At 41.4% G+C, this 16170-nt stretch overlaps 1 protein-coding gene across 1 annotated transcript; it reads left to right on the forward strand.

The window, feature by feature from the left end:
* Window positions 1-279: 279 nt before the first annotated feature.
* LOC122551338 (atypical chemokine receptor 3-like) lies at window positions 280-6893 on the forward strand. The gene is made up of 2 exons (XM_043693068.1): window positions 280-512; window positions 3831-6893. Exon 2 carries the CDS (start codon window positions 3863-3865, stop codon window positions 4958-4960), a length of 1098 nt encoding a protein of 365 aa, XP_043549003.1. The 5' UTR covers window positions 280-512; window positions 3831-3862; the 3' UTR covers window positions 4961-6893.
* The last annotated feature ends 9277 nt before the right edge of the window (window positions 6894-16170 follow it).

The raw sequence follows: 16170 nt of genomic DNA on the forward strand, positions 1-16170 counted from the left end.
TAGTGCAGGAAGGCATGTCAGGAGTAGCACTAGGCATCTCTGAAAATGTGTTCCACCCAGCTGGTGAAACTGTGAGACAGGACTATACATAATTCAAACAGTGTAAGCAACAAGCAATAGATCGGAACAAGCAAGCCCTTAAACAACTGATCAGGTCTAATCACTGCAGTTTTGCTATTCCCTATAGTCCCTGATGGGGGAGCCCAGCACATCAGTGCAAAAAATAAAGCTGAAGTAGATACATCTTCAACAAGATTTGCCAAGTGGATGATCCATGTTGATCTCTTTCTCAGGTCCCTAGCATCACAGGTGCCAGTCTTCATGTTTGATTGACTCCCTCTGATAATAAGAAGCGGTTGAAGACACTGGATACTGCAAAGGCTATGGGCCCTGACAGCGTTCCAGCAATAATACATGAAAACGTGTGCTCCAGAACTAGCTACGCCCACAGCCCAGCTCTTCCAGCACAGTTACCAAACTTTAAAATACCCAACAATTGGAAAATTACTCAGGTATATCCTATACACAAAAAGCAGGACAAATCCCCCATTCTCCTTTCATGGCTTTTTTTTCCATTTCTACTTACTTCCTGTCCTCAGACAGCATCGGTGGCGACATGTTAAGCCAGCATGGCCTCATGGTGAAACCTAGTGCGGCCTCATGGTGAAGCTTCGCATGGACCTAAGCACTCCCGGCTTTGAGATGAACCCCAGTGCAGATCTGAGTTGGAGCCAGTGCGGACTCATCTGCTCTGTCTGCTTTTATTTTCTCGCCTTCTCCGCTTTAGGATAGTAATGCTGAATCTTTAACTTAATTTCTTTCCAAATTTACACCGAAGCTTTTGTACCTAGGCACCTTTGTGCCTAAGATGGCGCGGAAATGGCAACTTTATATACCTTTCACTGTCTCATGTGCCCCTGTGCTTGAGTACATATGACATTAAAATCTAATTCTAATTTTAAATCCAATCTGACCAATTGCTGTTCCAGCTTCCCTCAGGCATCAGCAAAGCAATGGAAAATGTCATTGACCATGTTTTCAAGTAGCACTTGCTTAGTAATAATCTTGGCACTGAAACTCAGTTAGGAGTCTGCTAGGGCCACTTAGGTCCTCACCTTGAAAGGGCCTTGGGCCAATCATAGGCAATATCAAATGTGAAAGTGAGGGTGACTGCCCTTGACATTAAGACATCACTTGACTGGGTGTAAGATCAATTATTCCAACAGAACTGGAGTCAATGTGAATCAGGGAAAAAAAACTCCCCATTAGTGGAGTGATATATGACACATAGGAAGGTGGTTGTGGTTCTGGATGATAATTATCTGATCCGCAGGACATCACTGCAGGAGTTCCTCAGGTTGTGTTCGAGGCCTAACCATCTTCAGCTGCTTTATCAGTAATCTTCCTTTCACCGTAAGGTCAAAGGTGGGCTAAGGACTACACAAAATTCAGCACCATTCGTGACTCCTCCTCAAATGTTGAAGCAGTCCATTTCCAATTACAACAAGACCTGGACAAAATTCAGGCTGGGCTGAGAAGTGGCAAGAAACATTTATGCCATACAAGTGTTAGGCAATGACCATCTCCAACAAGGGAGAATCCAACCATTTCCCTTAACATTTACTGATATTACTATAATTGAATCATTCACTATCAACACTTTGGTGTTACCTTTGATCAGAAACAATAGTATAAATATTGTGTCTACAACAGGAGGTTGCGTCTACAACAGCAGCTAGAAATTCTGTTGTGAGTAAGGTAAATTCAGTATAGTCCTACCAGACTCTTGCATTAAGGAGCGAAAAAACTATTGGTGGTTTAATCTGAGGGTCACCACACCTCAGGTGAAGGGAGAGATTGAGAAGGAAAGTCCTTCACGGTAATCTCAGTCAGTGTGAGATTGAACTCACACTGTTGGCAAAACAGTTTCCAGCCAATTGAGCTAACCAACACCTTATAGTGAGTAACTCACTTCTTGACTCCTGAAAGCCTGTCCACCATCTAGAAGACACAAGTCAGGAGGGTGATGGAATACTCTCCACTTGCCAGGGTGAGTGTAGCATGACAACGAGGATAAAGCAGCTCACTTGATTGGCATCTTGCCTACCAGCTTCAATATTCAATCCTTCACCACTGACACACAATGACAGCAGTGCCTATAATTTACAAGATACACTGCATTAACTCAGTCAGCTTTTGCAACAGCATTTTCCAAACCCATGATCTCTACCACCTAAAAGGACAAGGACAATAAATGCGTGGGAAGACCACCCCCTGAAAGTTCCCATCCAAGCTGCACACCATTCTAACCTGGAATTGTGCAATAATTCCATCAGCATCACCAGGATAAAATCCTGGAATTCCCTCCCTAACATCATGATGGGTATGCCTAATACATGGAAGCCAGCAGTTCAAGAAACCCGCTCACCATCACTTCCAATCATTTAGAATTGGACAATAAATACTGATCTTATGAATGAAGTGAAAATAAATTGCAGCTGTCCCTTTAAATTGCAATTGAGCACCAGCTTCGATTTCTGTGCTTGAGTTCTGAAGTGGGACTTGAGCCCAGATTTTATGATGTACAAGTATGCATGCTCCTAACTAAGCCAAAGCAGACAGGCAGGAGGCTGGATGAGCACAGCAAGCCAGGCAGCATCAGAAGGTGGAGAAGTCAACGTTTCAGGTGTAACCCTTCTTCAGGACTGTAACCCTTCTCCACCGCCTGATGCTGCCTGGCTTGCTGTGTTCTTCCAGCCTCCTGCCTGTCTGCTTTGGATTCCAGCATTTGCAGTTTTTTAGTCACTAACTAAGCTAAAGCTGACACAGAATAGACTAAATATGTATCAACTTAACATGCACAAACAAAATATACTATGAAGCAAATTGTTCCACTGTGATGGGCATTAACATGGTATAATATGTGGTTAGAACCACTGTGCTGTATTTTCGAATGAAACCAATTTTGCATTTTCTTTAAGGCAAAAATAGTACTGGAGGGTTCTCGGAATCAAGAGGACCTAAACCAATTATTTAGGATATGTGTGTTCAAATCACACCATTGCAGTCTGAGAATTTAAGTTGAGTTTTTCTTTAAAAGTCAGGAAAGATATAGTTAATAACAATAAACTTGACACTGAAACTGTCTGAAAAAAGAACTTATTAACTTGTGTGCTTTAAGGAGGAAAGCCTGCTGTGGTTACTTAATCTGACCTATATGTCATTACAGCTCCACACAACATACTTGACTCTTAACTGCCTTTAAACAGTGGTCTGGCAAGCCACTCAGTTAACTCCAGTCGGGATTAGGAATTGGGAACAAATTCTGGACTTGTCAGTAACACCCACATCCAGAGAATTTTTTTTTTTGAAAAGGAGTACAGAAATTTAAGGGGTTTCTTTTTAAAGTGAAATAAGTCAGCCTTAAGAAAAGTGATGAGAATCAGTCTGGAATGAGTTTCAGTCCAGTTAGAGACATGGCTTATTGAAAGCAGCTTGTTTCCCTAGTTTGTTTCTGGAATGTTGTGAACCTAATGTTATGTTTATCTTTCAGATTTTAAATTTGATGTTACTAACTAATTGCACTGGTCAGGCTGAAGATAGGTTTTAGTGAGATAATATACGATGGTTGCACTATTTTGTCACACTTTTTGGGGGTCAGTTCATGATTATCTACTGCATTATCATTCCTCCCATCCCTCCTGTCAGATTTCCTTATGGACTGGGATATGAAATTATATATGAGGAATGCTGGTAATTGAGCTAAGCATTTAAAATTATTTCAATGAATCAAAAAGATGAAGTCTTTAGATTTTTCTTTGTTTTTACAGATCTCTCTGAAATCTGATCTTATCTGATCACCATGACAGCCGCTGATTTAATCAGCCTCTGGGATTACTGGGATGAACAAAACCTCACCACAATGAACCAAACCTGGACCACTTGTGTAAATGACTCTGACTGTTTGACCTGGGAGATTTTCCACTGTCTGCACAATTTCTCTAAGAACGCGATCCTGCACACCATATCTTTCTTTTATATCCTGATTTTTGTCATCGGTTTGGTGGCCAACATCGTGGTGGTCTACGTGAACGTGAAGGCAAAACGATCAAGATACGAAACCCACTTCTACATCCTAAACCTAGCCATTGCAGACTTGTGTGTGGTCGTCACTCTCCCTTTCTGGGTCACATCTCTCATTCAGCACGGCACCTGGCCATTTGGGCAATTTATGTGCAAAAGTACTCACCTCATCTTCAGTGTCAATCTGTTTGGGAGTATCTTCTTTCTAACCTGCATGAGTGTGGACAGGTACATATCAATGGTGTGGTTCCGAGATTCCATTGACCATAAGAAAGATTTGATCCGTAAGATTATCTGCATGTTTGTTTGGATTTTTGCCTTTCTCATATCACTTCCAGATTTCTTCTTCTTGAAAGTGACTCCCAATTATCAAAATAAACCCATTTGCCATTTGGCTTATCCTGAAGAAAACTTTAGAGAATGGATGGCTGGGATGGAAATGATCTGCATCATCGTAGGCTTTATTATCCCATTTGCCATAATTGCAATTTTCTACTTTCTCCTAGCAACAGCCATTCCAGTCACAAGTGACCCAGAAAGAAAAAATAGCCGAAAGATAATATTTGTCTATGTGATTATTTTCCTTATCTGTTGGCTCCCCTATCACTCAATTTTATTTCTTGATTTTTTGTGGTTTCTAAACCTTTTATCTTTCAGCTGTGAACTGGAAAATTTCGTATATATGGCTTTCCATATCACTCAGTGTCTATCCCTAGTACACTGCTGTGCCAATCCCATACTTTATAGCTTCATCAATAAAAACTATAGATACGATCTCATGAAAGCTTTCATCGTCAAATACTCTGTCAAGTCTGGTATCACGAGACTTAAGGACACCACAGAAACAGAGTGCTCCATGTTAGAGGCAGTCGCTTAATATAATCTCCACTCTTTTGAGCAGAAGCATTACCTTCTCAAATATCTATTAAACTGCAATAACAAGTGCAGTGTTTGATTAAATAGTATAATTGCTATTATAGCCAAGTGTTTAAATATTCAATGGAGTCTGTAGAATATTTTGGGTGCAAGTATTTTTCTAACTGGGAGAATTTGGACTTACATGGTTGTAGGATTGAGCAAGTTGATTTAAAATCAGTGAGCTTAGTGTGCACAAATATGCCCCATAATTAATTATAATAGGGCCACGTGAAACTATTTTTTCAAACAGGCATAAGATCAGATGTCCTAGGGATGTAGACTATAATTGTTTAATCTTCTCCTTTGAACATTTCCTACACAGTAATGAGGGACTTTATATTGAGTGTGGTGGTACTAATCTGACTTCGCATTTGTAGATATTTTCTAAACAACCTGTTCAGAGATATTTTTGTACATCTCTGGAGAAGGTGGGAGTTGAACCCAGGCTGGTTCAAAGGTGGGAACACTACCACTGTCATTATTGCAATTAAACCTCACTGTATAATTATTATGGGACTCAGTGACCTCAGCTGACTGGACAGTTGGATTGTGAGGCAGAGTGATGCCAAAAGTAGGGGTTCAATTCCTGCAAAAGCTGAGGTCTTGCCCCCGCCCATCACCAGCAACGTGGTGACCCTCAGGTTAAGTTCACCTCCTGTCATCCCTCTCTAATAAAGGAGAGCAGCCTTACGGGACTATGGTAACTATCACTGTAATTATTCTGTTTTTTTTCAAATTATGATAACATTTCAGTTAAGGCAACTCATGTAAAAAACTGTAAAGAATTCAAATGGGGCCTTTTATGTTGAAACAACACCAGCACAGGAGATAATATCCACAGGAGAATTTTAATGATAATTCTCACCATGTAAAAAGTATTTGCATCTATGATTTTCCAGATTCCTGTGGTGTCATCTTCCATTTGGCAGTTAAAAGAGCAAGGAGATAACCTATTCCCACCTTGCTTCTTGTTGACAGTGTTGTTGCACACTGACATGTACATGATGCAATATCCAATTTGACCTAAGCTCAACCTCAAACCCCACATTCCCAGTGTAGTCAGTTTTGCTATAATGTGTGTTTCTTCAATGCAAATTGGCTTTAACGTGATTGAAGAATTTAGACAGTTATCTGTAGAATGCGAACTTTTCTTACCTGTATTAGCTATGACGTGATTCATGCCTCATTAGTTTAAATGGCATGGCAATGCACGATTTTCTTATAACGTGACATTGCGCAAGAAGGAACTATCACGTTACATCAGAACTGACTATACTACGAAGACTGCCTATTTCGGGCTCTGCGATATTACTTGCTCCATTTCCCTGACAGCTCACGTGCTGTTGGAACTCTCCTTTGTCATTTCCAGACTCAATTTCCTCAATGTTCCCTTGGCCAGTCTCTCATCTTTTGGTGCAATAAATCTAGATTCATTCAAAACCCTGCCTCCAGTTTCTTGTCTCAAAGCAAGCACTGCCCAATTCAACTACCATGCATATCTTATGTGGCCTGACTCCCAGAATCCCTTCACTTTAAACCTCTCATTATTGCAGTTAAATCATTCCATGGGGTTGCTGCTTACCACTGTCACCTAGTCCAGATCTATAACTCTACTCATACCCTTATTCATCTGGCCTCAACCTCTTATGCTTCCAGCAACCTTTCGCAGAAACAATGATGACCAAGCTTTCAACTATTAAGGCTGCCTACTCCAGCACTCCCTCCACAAAACCCACTGCTTCTGAGTTCAGCTACTCCTCCTAACATTTTCTTCTTTGGTTTGGCATCCTCAAACCTGTCAACACGTCCAAAGATGCTTTGAGTCATAGAGTCATAGAGATGTGCAGCATGGAAACAGACCCTTCAATCCAACCCATCCATACCAACCAGATATCCCAACCCAATCTAGTCCCACCTGTCAGCACCTGGCCCATATTCCTCCAAACCCTTCCTATTCATATACCCATCCAAATGCCTCTTAATTGCTGCAACTGTACAGCCTCCACCACTTCCTCTAACAGCTCATTCTATACACGCACCACCCTCTCTGTGAAAAAGTTTCCCCTTAGGTTTCTTTTATATCTTTCCTCTATCCTCTATCACCCTAAACCTATGCCCTCTAGTTCTGGACTCCCTGACCCCAGGGAAAAGACTTTGTCTATTTACCCTATCCATGCCCCTCATGATTTTATAAATAAAGTTGATCCATAAATGCAAATTATGATTGTTGCAGTGAGTAATGTGAACTGCTCGCTTCAGTGGCTTTTTTGTAACTTAGTCAACAACTTTTCTTGTTTGAAAGAGCTTGCTTTCTTACTCACAAATTTTATTTATGTCTCCTTGGACACATAACTATGTTGCGTAATGAATGTTGGCAATAACCTTAAGCTTCAATCATCCCTACTGCTAATAAAATGATTGCAAGTGGATAAAATGATTTCAAAAAGAAATTGTAAGGACATTTGAGGGACACCTGTAGAACTCTGGGGATAGAATGGAGGATTTGCACTAACTGCATTACTGTATGGACATGTACTCGATTAGCTGATAGTCACCATCTATGCTGTTGAGTCTCTATGATTCTAGGATGAGGTCATCTGCAACTATACTCCAAAGCAAAAAGGAACTCAACTCCCTAAGGTGTGAGATGTGGCTGAGTGGTAGCACCCCCATTTCTATGTCAGAAGATCATGGATTTGTGCCACATCTTTGATCCTTGTACATGCAAACTACAATGCACCTCTGTTTAATAGTGAGGCAGTGCCACACTGTTGGAGACATTCACATAATCCCTACAGTGTGAAAACAGATCCTTCGGCCCAACAAGATCACACTGGCCCTTCGAAGAGTAGCCCACCCAGACCCATTCCCCTATCCTATGTTTACTCCTCATCAATTCACCTAACCTACACATCCCTGAACACTATGGGCAATTTACCATGGCCAATTCACCTAACTTGCCCATTTTTGGATTGTGGGAGGAAGCCCACACAGACACAGGGAGAATATATAAACACCACACAGCCAGTCGCCTGAAGCTGGGATCGGACCTGGGTCCCTGGAGCTGTGAGGCAGCAGTGCTAACCACTGAGCCACCATGCCACCCCAGTGAGCTGTTAACTGAGACTAGGTATGCCCCTCAAATGGTGTAAATTTTGCATGGTACTGTTCAAATAAGAGTTAGGGTTTTTACCTGCTATCTTGCCCAAAATCTGTTTTTCAGCAAGCATCATTAGAACAGATCATGTCCTCATTATTACAGTTTTCAGAGCATTGCTTAGTGCAAATTGGTCAACACGTTTTTTATATTACAATAATGATTACACTTCAAAAGTAATTTGTTGATTGTAAAGAATTTTGGAATGACCTGAGGTTCTGAAATACTCCAGATAAATGCAAGCCCTGATTTGCTTACAATTTGATTCCTCACACACAGAATCTTGACTCCCAGTTTTGATTTATTCTCTATTGGGAAAGGCCTGGTTTCTGTTTGCTGCACAGCCTTGTACCATGAGGCTGGTATCAAAAGTTCATAGCTCATAACTTTTATGCACCTGAATCACTGCACTGACATATTTTTGGAAGTCCACATTGTACGGCACAAATCTCCCAGTTGCGATTGTGAAAAAGCTGCATTATGTTTTCTGTTAGCGGGTCCAGGCTTTGCTCCATTATTTGTCATTTTTGCTGTGCACAACCAAAACATATTTTGTTGAGAACAGTACACTGTAAAATCTACTGTACTTTTGTAAGTAAAATTACACATGTCTAAGATTTGTCTTACATTTTAATGTCAAAGGGTTCATATGGCTTCTCTATGAAAAACTGGATAAACCAGAGTAAACTAAAGGCAAAAACCTTTGGAAGATTTATCATAATGAGAATAATGGATTGCGGTATAAAGAGGTTAGAATCCAGACTAGGATTTAGGATGTGTTGGAAACACTGTAAATTACAAAGAGGAACTTTGGTTTTAAGCTGTGCTGTTGAAGATAGCCCAAGTTTTAGCAGCCATAGTATTCAATATAGTTAATATGTTATAATATATATCCATGTAGCAGTTTAGCAGTTCATAACCAGTCTTTGTTTTCATTAAACACTATTGCCGAGGTAAACAGATTTTCCTGCAGTAAAACATCACTGAATGTAAAGGTATTAGTTGCACTGACAATGCATCAATATGTCTGTCCTGCATTGATGTTAAAATGTATAAACTGTACCAATTTCATACAAGTGGTCTTTCAATAAATAATACAATACAGCAATTAATTTTTGTAAATGCATTGTTAAGTTTTAATGAACTATTGCCAACTTACAAACAACTAACATCCTAATAAAGTCATTGTGACTGTCCATGAAAATATGAATCCCACTGTGTCAAGTACAAGCTTCTAGAGAGTTTCCTCCACTTTATAATATGCAAGAATGTATCACATCTCTGACCTTGCCTTCTAGTATTTGGTACAAATTTCTTGCAAGTTGCTGCTTGTGAATCTAGCTTCCCACTAGCAGTGTTGGATTACAGAAGTGATTCTTCATAATTTCACCTTTGAGAATAGTTTGTAAGAGAATCATTATACAGTTGAATTAGAAGAAAATACAATTTTCAAGGGGAACTCTCAACTTTTATCTGTTGCTCATCTTCTGAGGAGGATGTTGGGCTATTTTAAGGTAGCATAGAATTCTATTGTTATAACAGCTCATTTAAAAAGATTATGGCTGTTCCCACCTGAGTGCAAGATTTCCAGTTATAAGCCTGATGGCCTTATCTTACACTAGGAAGATTTCATATTATGAGGGGAATTAGTAGCTGAAAAATCCTAGTTTAAGGTTACACCACTTGACATAATTTTCTGTAACTGCCTTATGAAAGTCTTTGGAAAGTAAAGGCTGGAATTCCTCCAAAGAAAGGGGTGGTGAGGGTTGGGGTCGGGGCTTTGGTGGAGCGGCTGGTCTCAAAGATTTAATTTTGTTTTGGATGAATCTTTCAATGGATCACTGAATCCACTCTTTGGAGTGAATCTTGCCACTTAATGTCCCTTACTGCCTCTTCAAGTACTGCGATAGTCTTTCTGGAGTTTGCCAGGTGCACCTTAAACAGCGAGTTGATTGCTGGAAGCTCACTTTGCATGCGCAGTGTCCGTGTTCCAGGAAAGCAAATAGTCATGGGACGGATGGAGAGAAGTATGATGGATTAATCCGATTATTTATGATTTACTGTCACCTTTTTCCTTGATTCGTCAATCATCTTCAATTTTGCAAACGGAATATGGATGTAGAAGCAGTGTTATCCCAGTATCTGCGACAGTCCTGTTTTTAAGGTGCAGGATTAGTCTTGTTCCCTTCCTCCCTCTTTTAGTTTCCTTGACGTTATTCTTTTTTTGATACGGTTACCTAACTTTTATTTACATCAACCTCCCAGCATGATCATTGATGAACAGAAAACATGGCCAATTTTCCCTTCAACAACAAAAGGCACTGAGGCCATTCCATTATCCAGGTTAGGATCAGCTAGCCCAACAAAATGTGGAATCATTGGAGGATCAGGACCTCGCTTTAAAAGAATTCCTGTGGAAACGACAAGCACTGTGTTTTTGCCTCAGTCTCTTGTTTTCTTTCAATCTCCAACACAATTTATAATAAATACCAGCATATGCAGGCATGAGATTACAATCTTAAACAGGAGAACTGGAGTTTGGCATCACATGCTTGAGTTCCACAGAATTAGAAACATTCCCACCTCTAGTAAGGAGTCTCAGAAAACAATGATCTAACAAGGAGTCCCTCTGTTCCTATAGCTCTTAAAAAGGATTCCTACTGCTTCTGTTCTCCTTTAATGTTAGTTTTATTATTGATCAATGTAATTTTTAAAGCACCATTAATGCAAAGAACATTTCATAGAAAAAAACACAAGGATAACAGATGCTGCACTTCACAGATAAGCACAAAAAAGAACCTGCTGAAAGCTCTCCTTCCAACTTAGCAACAAAGGGAGTAACTGCAGACAACAAAATCGATTCAAAGTAAGTCAGCAAGGGCTGTAGTGAGGCCTAAGCAGAATTACATGCAGGAAAATTTTTCACAAATTGGGATTGGAGGAGAATGCAACAATGGAGGCCAGCAAAGAGTGTTTTGAGTCAGAACAATACCAAGTGAATTTAAAACTGAGAATGAGAATTTTAAGCTGGGGATATTGGGGAACAAGGCAACCAAGGTAGGTTAAGTCATTGGATCTGGTTCTGGTTAGTGTGGGATGGGGTTTGGGCAGCAAGGTTTTGAGTTAACTGAATACCGTTTTGGAAGCAGTGTTATCCCAGTGTCTGTAGTGATTGTGACAAGTCACAAGTGCAAGTCATATGAAACAGGATAAAAGAGCAGAATTACGCCATTTGGCCCATTGAGTCCACTCTGCTGTTTAGTGTGATTGTGACTGATCTTTTGCCTCAATGTAATATTCCCAAACTTTTCACATACTCCTCAATGCCCTTACCTTCTAGAAATCTGTATTTCTTTCTTAACTAAATTCGGTGACATTAGCTCCATCACCTTCTGTGGTAGAGAATTCCACAGGCTCACCACCCTCTGGGTGAAGAAATGACCTGTCGTACATTTTGAGGCACTAGCTTTCAAACTGCTGCTTCTTTTTCAGGTGGTTGTGGAGCAGAATCATATGACACAGAATTTATAGCAACAGGATTGCAGTGTCATAGAATGTCATGGGTTCATGTCACACCGCAGGTGACCCCACTGCACTATACAGACACATGCACACACACAGACCCCTATAGATGCACACAGCCACGCAGACCCTCTCTCATACACAAGCTCTCTCAAATGTTCACACATACACCCCCCACTCACATCCACACGTGCACCCTCTCACAGACTTATACCCCATTACATTCAAACACATTCTCTCATAGACACTCACACCGCCCCCTCCACACACCCACATGAACACACTTGGTCTCTCCTGCGCACACACACGTGGGGTGAATTTGTACTTGCAGAATTATATTTTATTTTGCTCAAAAACTGCAAAAATCCATGTAACCCAACTTTAGAAATAGAATCAGTCTGATCTAAAGCTGGGACACAGACTTTAACTCCACACCTTTAATGCATTACCTGAGCTGAGGTGAGATGGCACCTATTATTAAAAGCTATCCTGAGAATATAACTTTAAAAAAGTTCCATGATTTACATATGAAGGAACCAAAACTAACATGGTCATTCTAAAAGATGAAAGACGTGAGCTAAATTTGTTTAATGTTACATTCCATGACACTGCAATCCTGTTGCTATAAATTCTGTGTTGTATGATTCTGCTCCACAACCACCTGATGAAGAAGCAGCACTTTGAAAGCTAATGCCTCCAAATAAACCTGTTGGTCTATAACCTGGTGTTGTGTGATTTTAACTTTGTGCACCCCAGTCCAACACCAACTCCTTCAAATCACGGATATTTTGAGATTGTGACCCCTTCATCTGGGACTTCCAGACAGGGGAAACATCATCCCTGCATCCAGATAATTCAGCCCTGTCAGAATTTAAATGCTACAGTGAGATCCCCTGTGATTCCGCTAAGCTGTAGTGAACACAGGTCCAACTCAACAAATTTCTCCTCATATGACAAAACTCTCATGCAAGGAATCAATCTGGTGAACCTTCGCTGCCATCTCTCTGTGCCAAGTATATCGTTTCTGAGGCAAGGAAACCACAACTGCACACAATGCTTCAGGTGTGTTCCCACCAAGGTAAGACTTGGTGAGGCTGCAGGCAAGATTTCCCTGTCCCTATGCTCAAAACAAACCTTTTTCCGATGAAGGCTAATGTAGTATTCTTGCTTTCTTGCTTGCTTTCAGTATCTGGTACCCAAGTCCCTTTGACAATCAATATTTCCCAATCTATCACCGTTTAAATAACAATATGCCATTCTGTTTTTCCTACCGAAGTGGACACCTTCACATTTATCCATGTTATACTGCATCTGCCATGTATATGCTTCATTCACTCAATCTTTCTAAATTTTGTTGTAGTCTCTTTGTGTCCTCCCCATTACTCACACACCACATGAAGTGCAATGAGACCTGGGTGCCCTTATACATCAAATACTAAAAGCTAGCAGAAACCTACAATGGGCAACAAAAAAAGCAAATAGTATGTTGTTCATCATAATGAGAAGATTAGAGTACAGGAGCAGGGATGTCTTGCTGCAGTTGTACAGGGCCTTGGTGAAATCACGCCTGGGGCATTGTGTGCAGTTTTGGTTTCCTTATTTGAGGAAGAAATTTCTAGCTATGGAGGGAATGCAGCAAAGGTTTACCATACTGATGCCTGGGATAGCAGGACTGGCATATGAAGAGAGACTGGATTGGTTAAGACGATATTCATTGGAATTTAGAATAGTGAGGAGGGATCTCAGAAACCTACAAAATTTTAACAGGACTAGACAGGATAAATGATTAGATTAGATTATTTACAATGTGGAAACAGACCCTTCGGCCCAACAAGTCCACACCGACCCGCCGAAGTGTATACCACCCAGACCCATTCATTTACCCCTTCACCTAACACTACGGGCAATTTAGCATGGCCAAATCACCCAACCCGCACATTTTTGGATTGTGGGAGGAAACCGGAGCACCCAGAGGAAACCGCAGACATGGGGAGAATGTGCAAACTCCACACAGTCAGTCGCCTGAGGCGGGAATTGAACCCGGGTCTCTGGCGCTGTGAGGCAGCAGTGCTAACCACTGTGCCACCGTGCCGCCCACAAATGCAGGATGTTCCTGATGGATTATGGATTCGGGATAGGCCATTTGGAACTGAGATGAAAATTTTCTTCACCCAAGTGAGCCTGTGGAATTCTCTGCCATAGAAAGTAGTCAAGGCCAAAACATTGATTGTTTTCAAGACCTGATCAGGGGTACCCTAGAACTCTGTGGGAAGCTAGGGAAGTGATTGCTGGGCCTCTAACTAAGATATTTATATCATCAATAGTCTCAGGTGAGGTGCCGGAAGACTGGAGGTCAGCAAACGTGGTGCCACTGTTTAAGAAAGGTGGTAAGTACAAGCTGGGGATCTATAGACCAGTGAGCCTGACGTCAGCGGTGGGCAAGTTGTTGGAGGGAATCCTGAGGGACAGGATGTACATGTATTTGGAAAGGCAAGGACTGACTAGGGATAGTCGGCATGGCTTTTTGCATGGGAAATCATGCCTCACAAACTTGATTGAGTTTTTTGAAGAAGTAACAAAGAGGGTTGATGAGGGCAGAGCGGTAGACGTGATCTGTATGGACTTCAATAAGGCATTCGACAAGATTCCCCATGGGAGATGGGTTAGCAAGGTTAGAGCTCATGGAATACAGGGACAACTAGCCATTTGGATATAGAACTGGCTCAAAGGTGGTGGTGGAGGGTTGTTTTTCAGACTGGAACAAAGAGGGTTGATGAGGGGCAGAGCGGAGCTGTGATCTATATGGACTTCAATAAGGCATTCGACAAGATTCCCCATGGGAGATGGGTTAGCAAGATTAGAGCTCATGGAATACAGGGACAACTAGCCATTTGGATATAGAACTGGCTCAAAGGTAGAAGACAGAGGGTGGTGGTGGAGGGTTGTTTTTCAGACTGGAAGACTGTGACCAGTGGAGTGCCACAAGGATCGGTACTTTTCATCATTTATACAAATGATTTGGATGTGAGCATAAGAGGTATAGTTAGTAAGTTTGCAGATGACACCAAAATTGGAGGTGTAGTGAACAGCGATGAAGGTTACCTCAGATTACAATGAGATCTTGATCAAATGGGCCAAAGGGCTGAGAAGTTACAGATGGAGTTTAATTCAGATAAATGCGAGGTGCTGCATTTTGGGAAAGCAAATCTTAGCAGGACTTATACACTTAATGGTAAGGTCTTAGGGAGTATTGCTGAACAAAGAGACCTTGGAGTGCAGGTTCATAGCTCCTTGAAAGTGGAGTCACAGGTAGATATGATCGTGAAGAAAGTGTTTGGTATGCTTTCATTTATCAGTCAGAGTATTAAATACAGGAGTTGGGAGGTCATTTTATAACTGTACAGGACACTGGTTAGGCCACTACTGGAATATTGCGTGCAATTCTGGTCTCCTTCCTATTGGAAAGATGTTGTGAAACTTGAAAGGGTTCAGAAAAAATTTACAAGAAAGTTGCCATGGTTGGAGGATTTGAGCTATAGGGAGAGGTTGAATAGGCTGGGGCTGTTTTTGGTGGAGTAGGAGAGGCTGAGGGGTAACCTTATAGAGGTTTACAAAATCATGAGGGGCATGGCTAGGATAAATAGACAGAGTCTCGCCCCTGGGGTTGGGGAGTCCAGAACTAGAGGGCGTAGTTTTAGGATGAGATATAATAGAGATCTAAGGGGCAATTTCTTCATGCAGAGAGTGGCACTCGTATGGAATGAGCTGCCAGAGGAAGTGGTGGAGGTGAGTATAATTGCAACATTTAAAAGGCATCAGGGTGGGTATATGAATAGGAAGGGTTTGAAGGGATATGGGCCAGGTGCTGGCAGGTGGGACTAGGTTGGATTGCGATATCTGGTTGGCACGGACAAGTTCGATTGAAGGGTCTGTTTCCATGCTGTACATCTCTATGACTCCATGATTATAACTTCGATACAGTTCTTAGGACTGAAGGGATCAAAAAGTATGGAGAGAAAGCAAGAATAGGGAGTCGGGTTGGATGATCAGCAATGATCATATTGAGTGGTGCAGCAAGAATAAAGGGCTGAATGTCTTCTTCCTGCTCCTATACTCTATGTTTCTGTTTCTCGTAGTTGAGGGTGAAACACAAATCATCATGAGGCACCATGGGGAGATTTTCTTTTACATTCAGAGCTCAGATAACTTTCCCTCTTGCTGTAGAATAAAATTTCCCAATGCTGTAATATGGAAGATAAATGGGCCATAAAGTTGGGAGATTGCTGTTTCCCGGAGGAGAAAGTGAGGTCTGCAGATGCTGGAGATCAGAGCTGAAAATGTGTTGCTGGAAAAGCACAGCAGGTCAGGCAGCATCCAGGGAACAGGAGAATCGACGTTTCGGGCATAAGCCCTTCTTCAGGAATGAAGAGGAGGATAAGACTGAAGAAGGCCAGTCTTGAACTTCTTGGTGGCTGAGGCTGCTGTTATGT

The sequence above is a fragment of the Chiloscyllium plagiosum genome, chromosome 7, assembly GCF_004010195.1.
Source record: "Chiloscyllium plagiosum isolate BGI_BamShark_2017 chromosome 7, ASM401019v2, whole genome shotgun sequence".
Lineage (NCBI taxonomy): Eukaryota > Metazoa > Chordata > Chondrichthyes > Orectolobiformes > Hemiscylliidae > Chiloscyllium > Chiloscyllium plagiosum.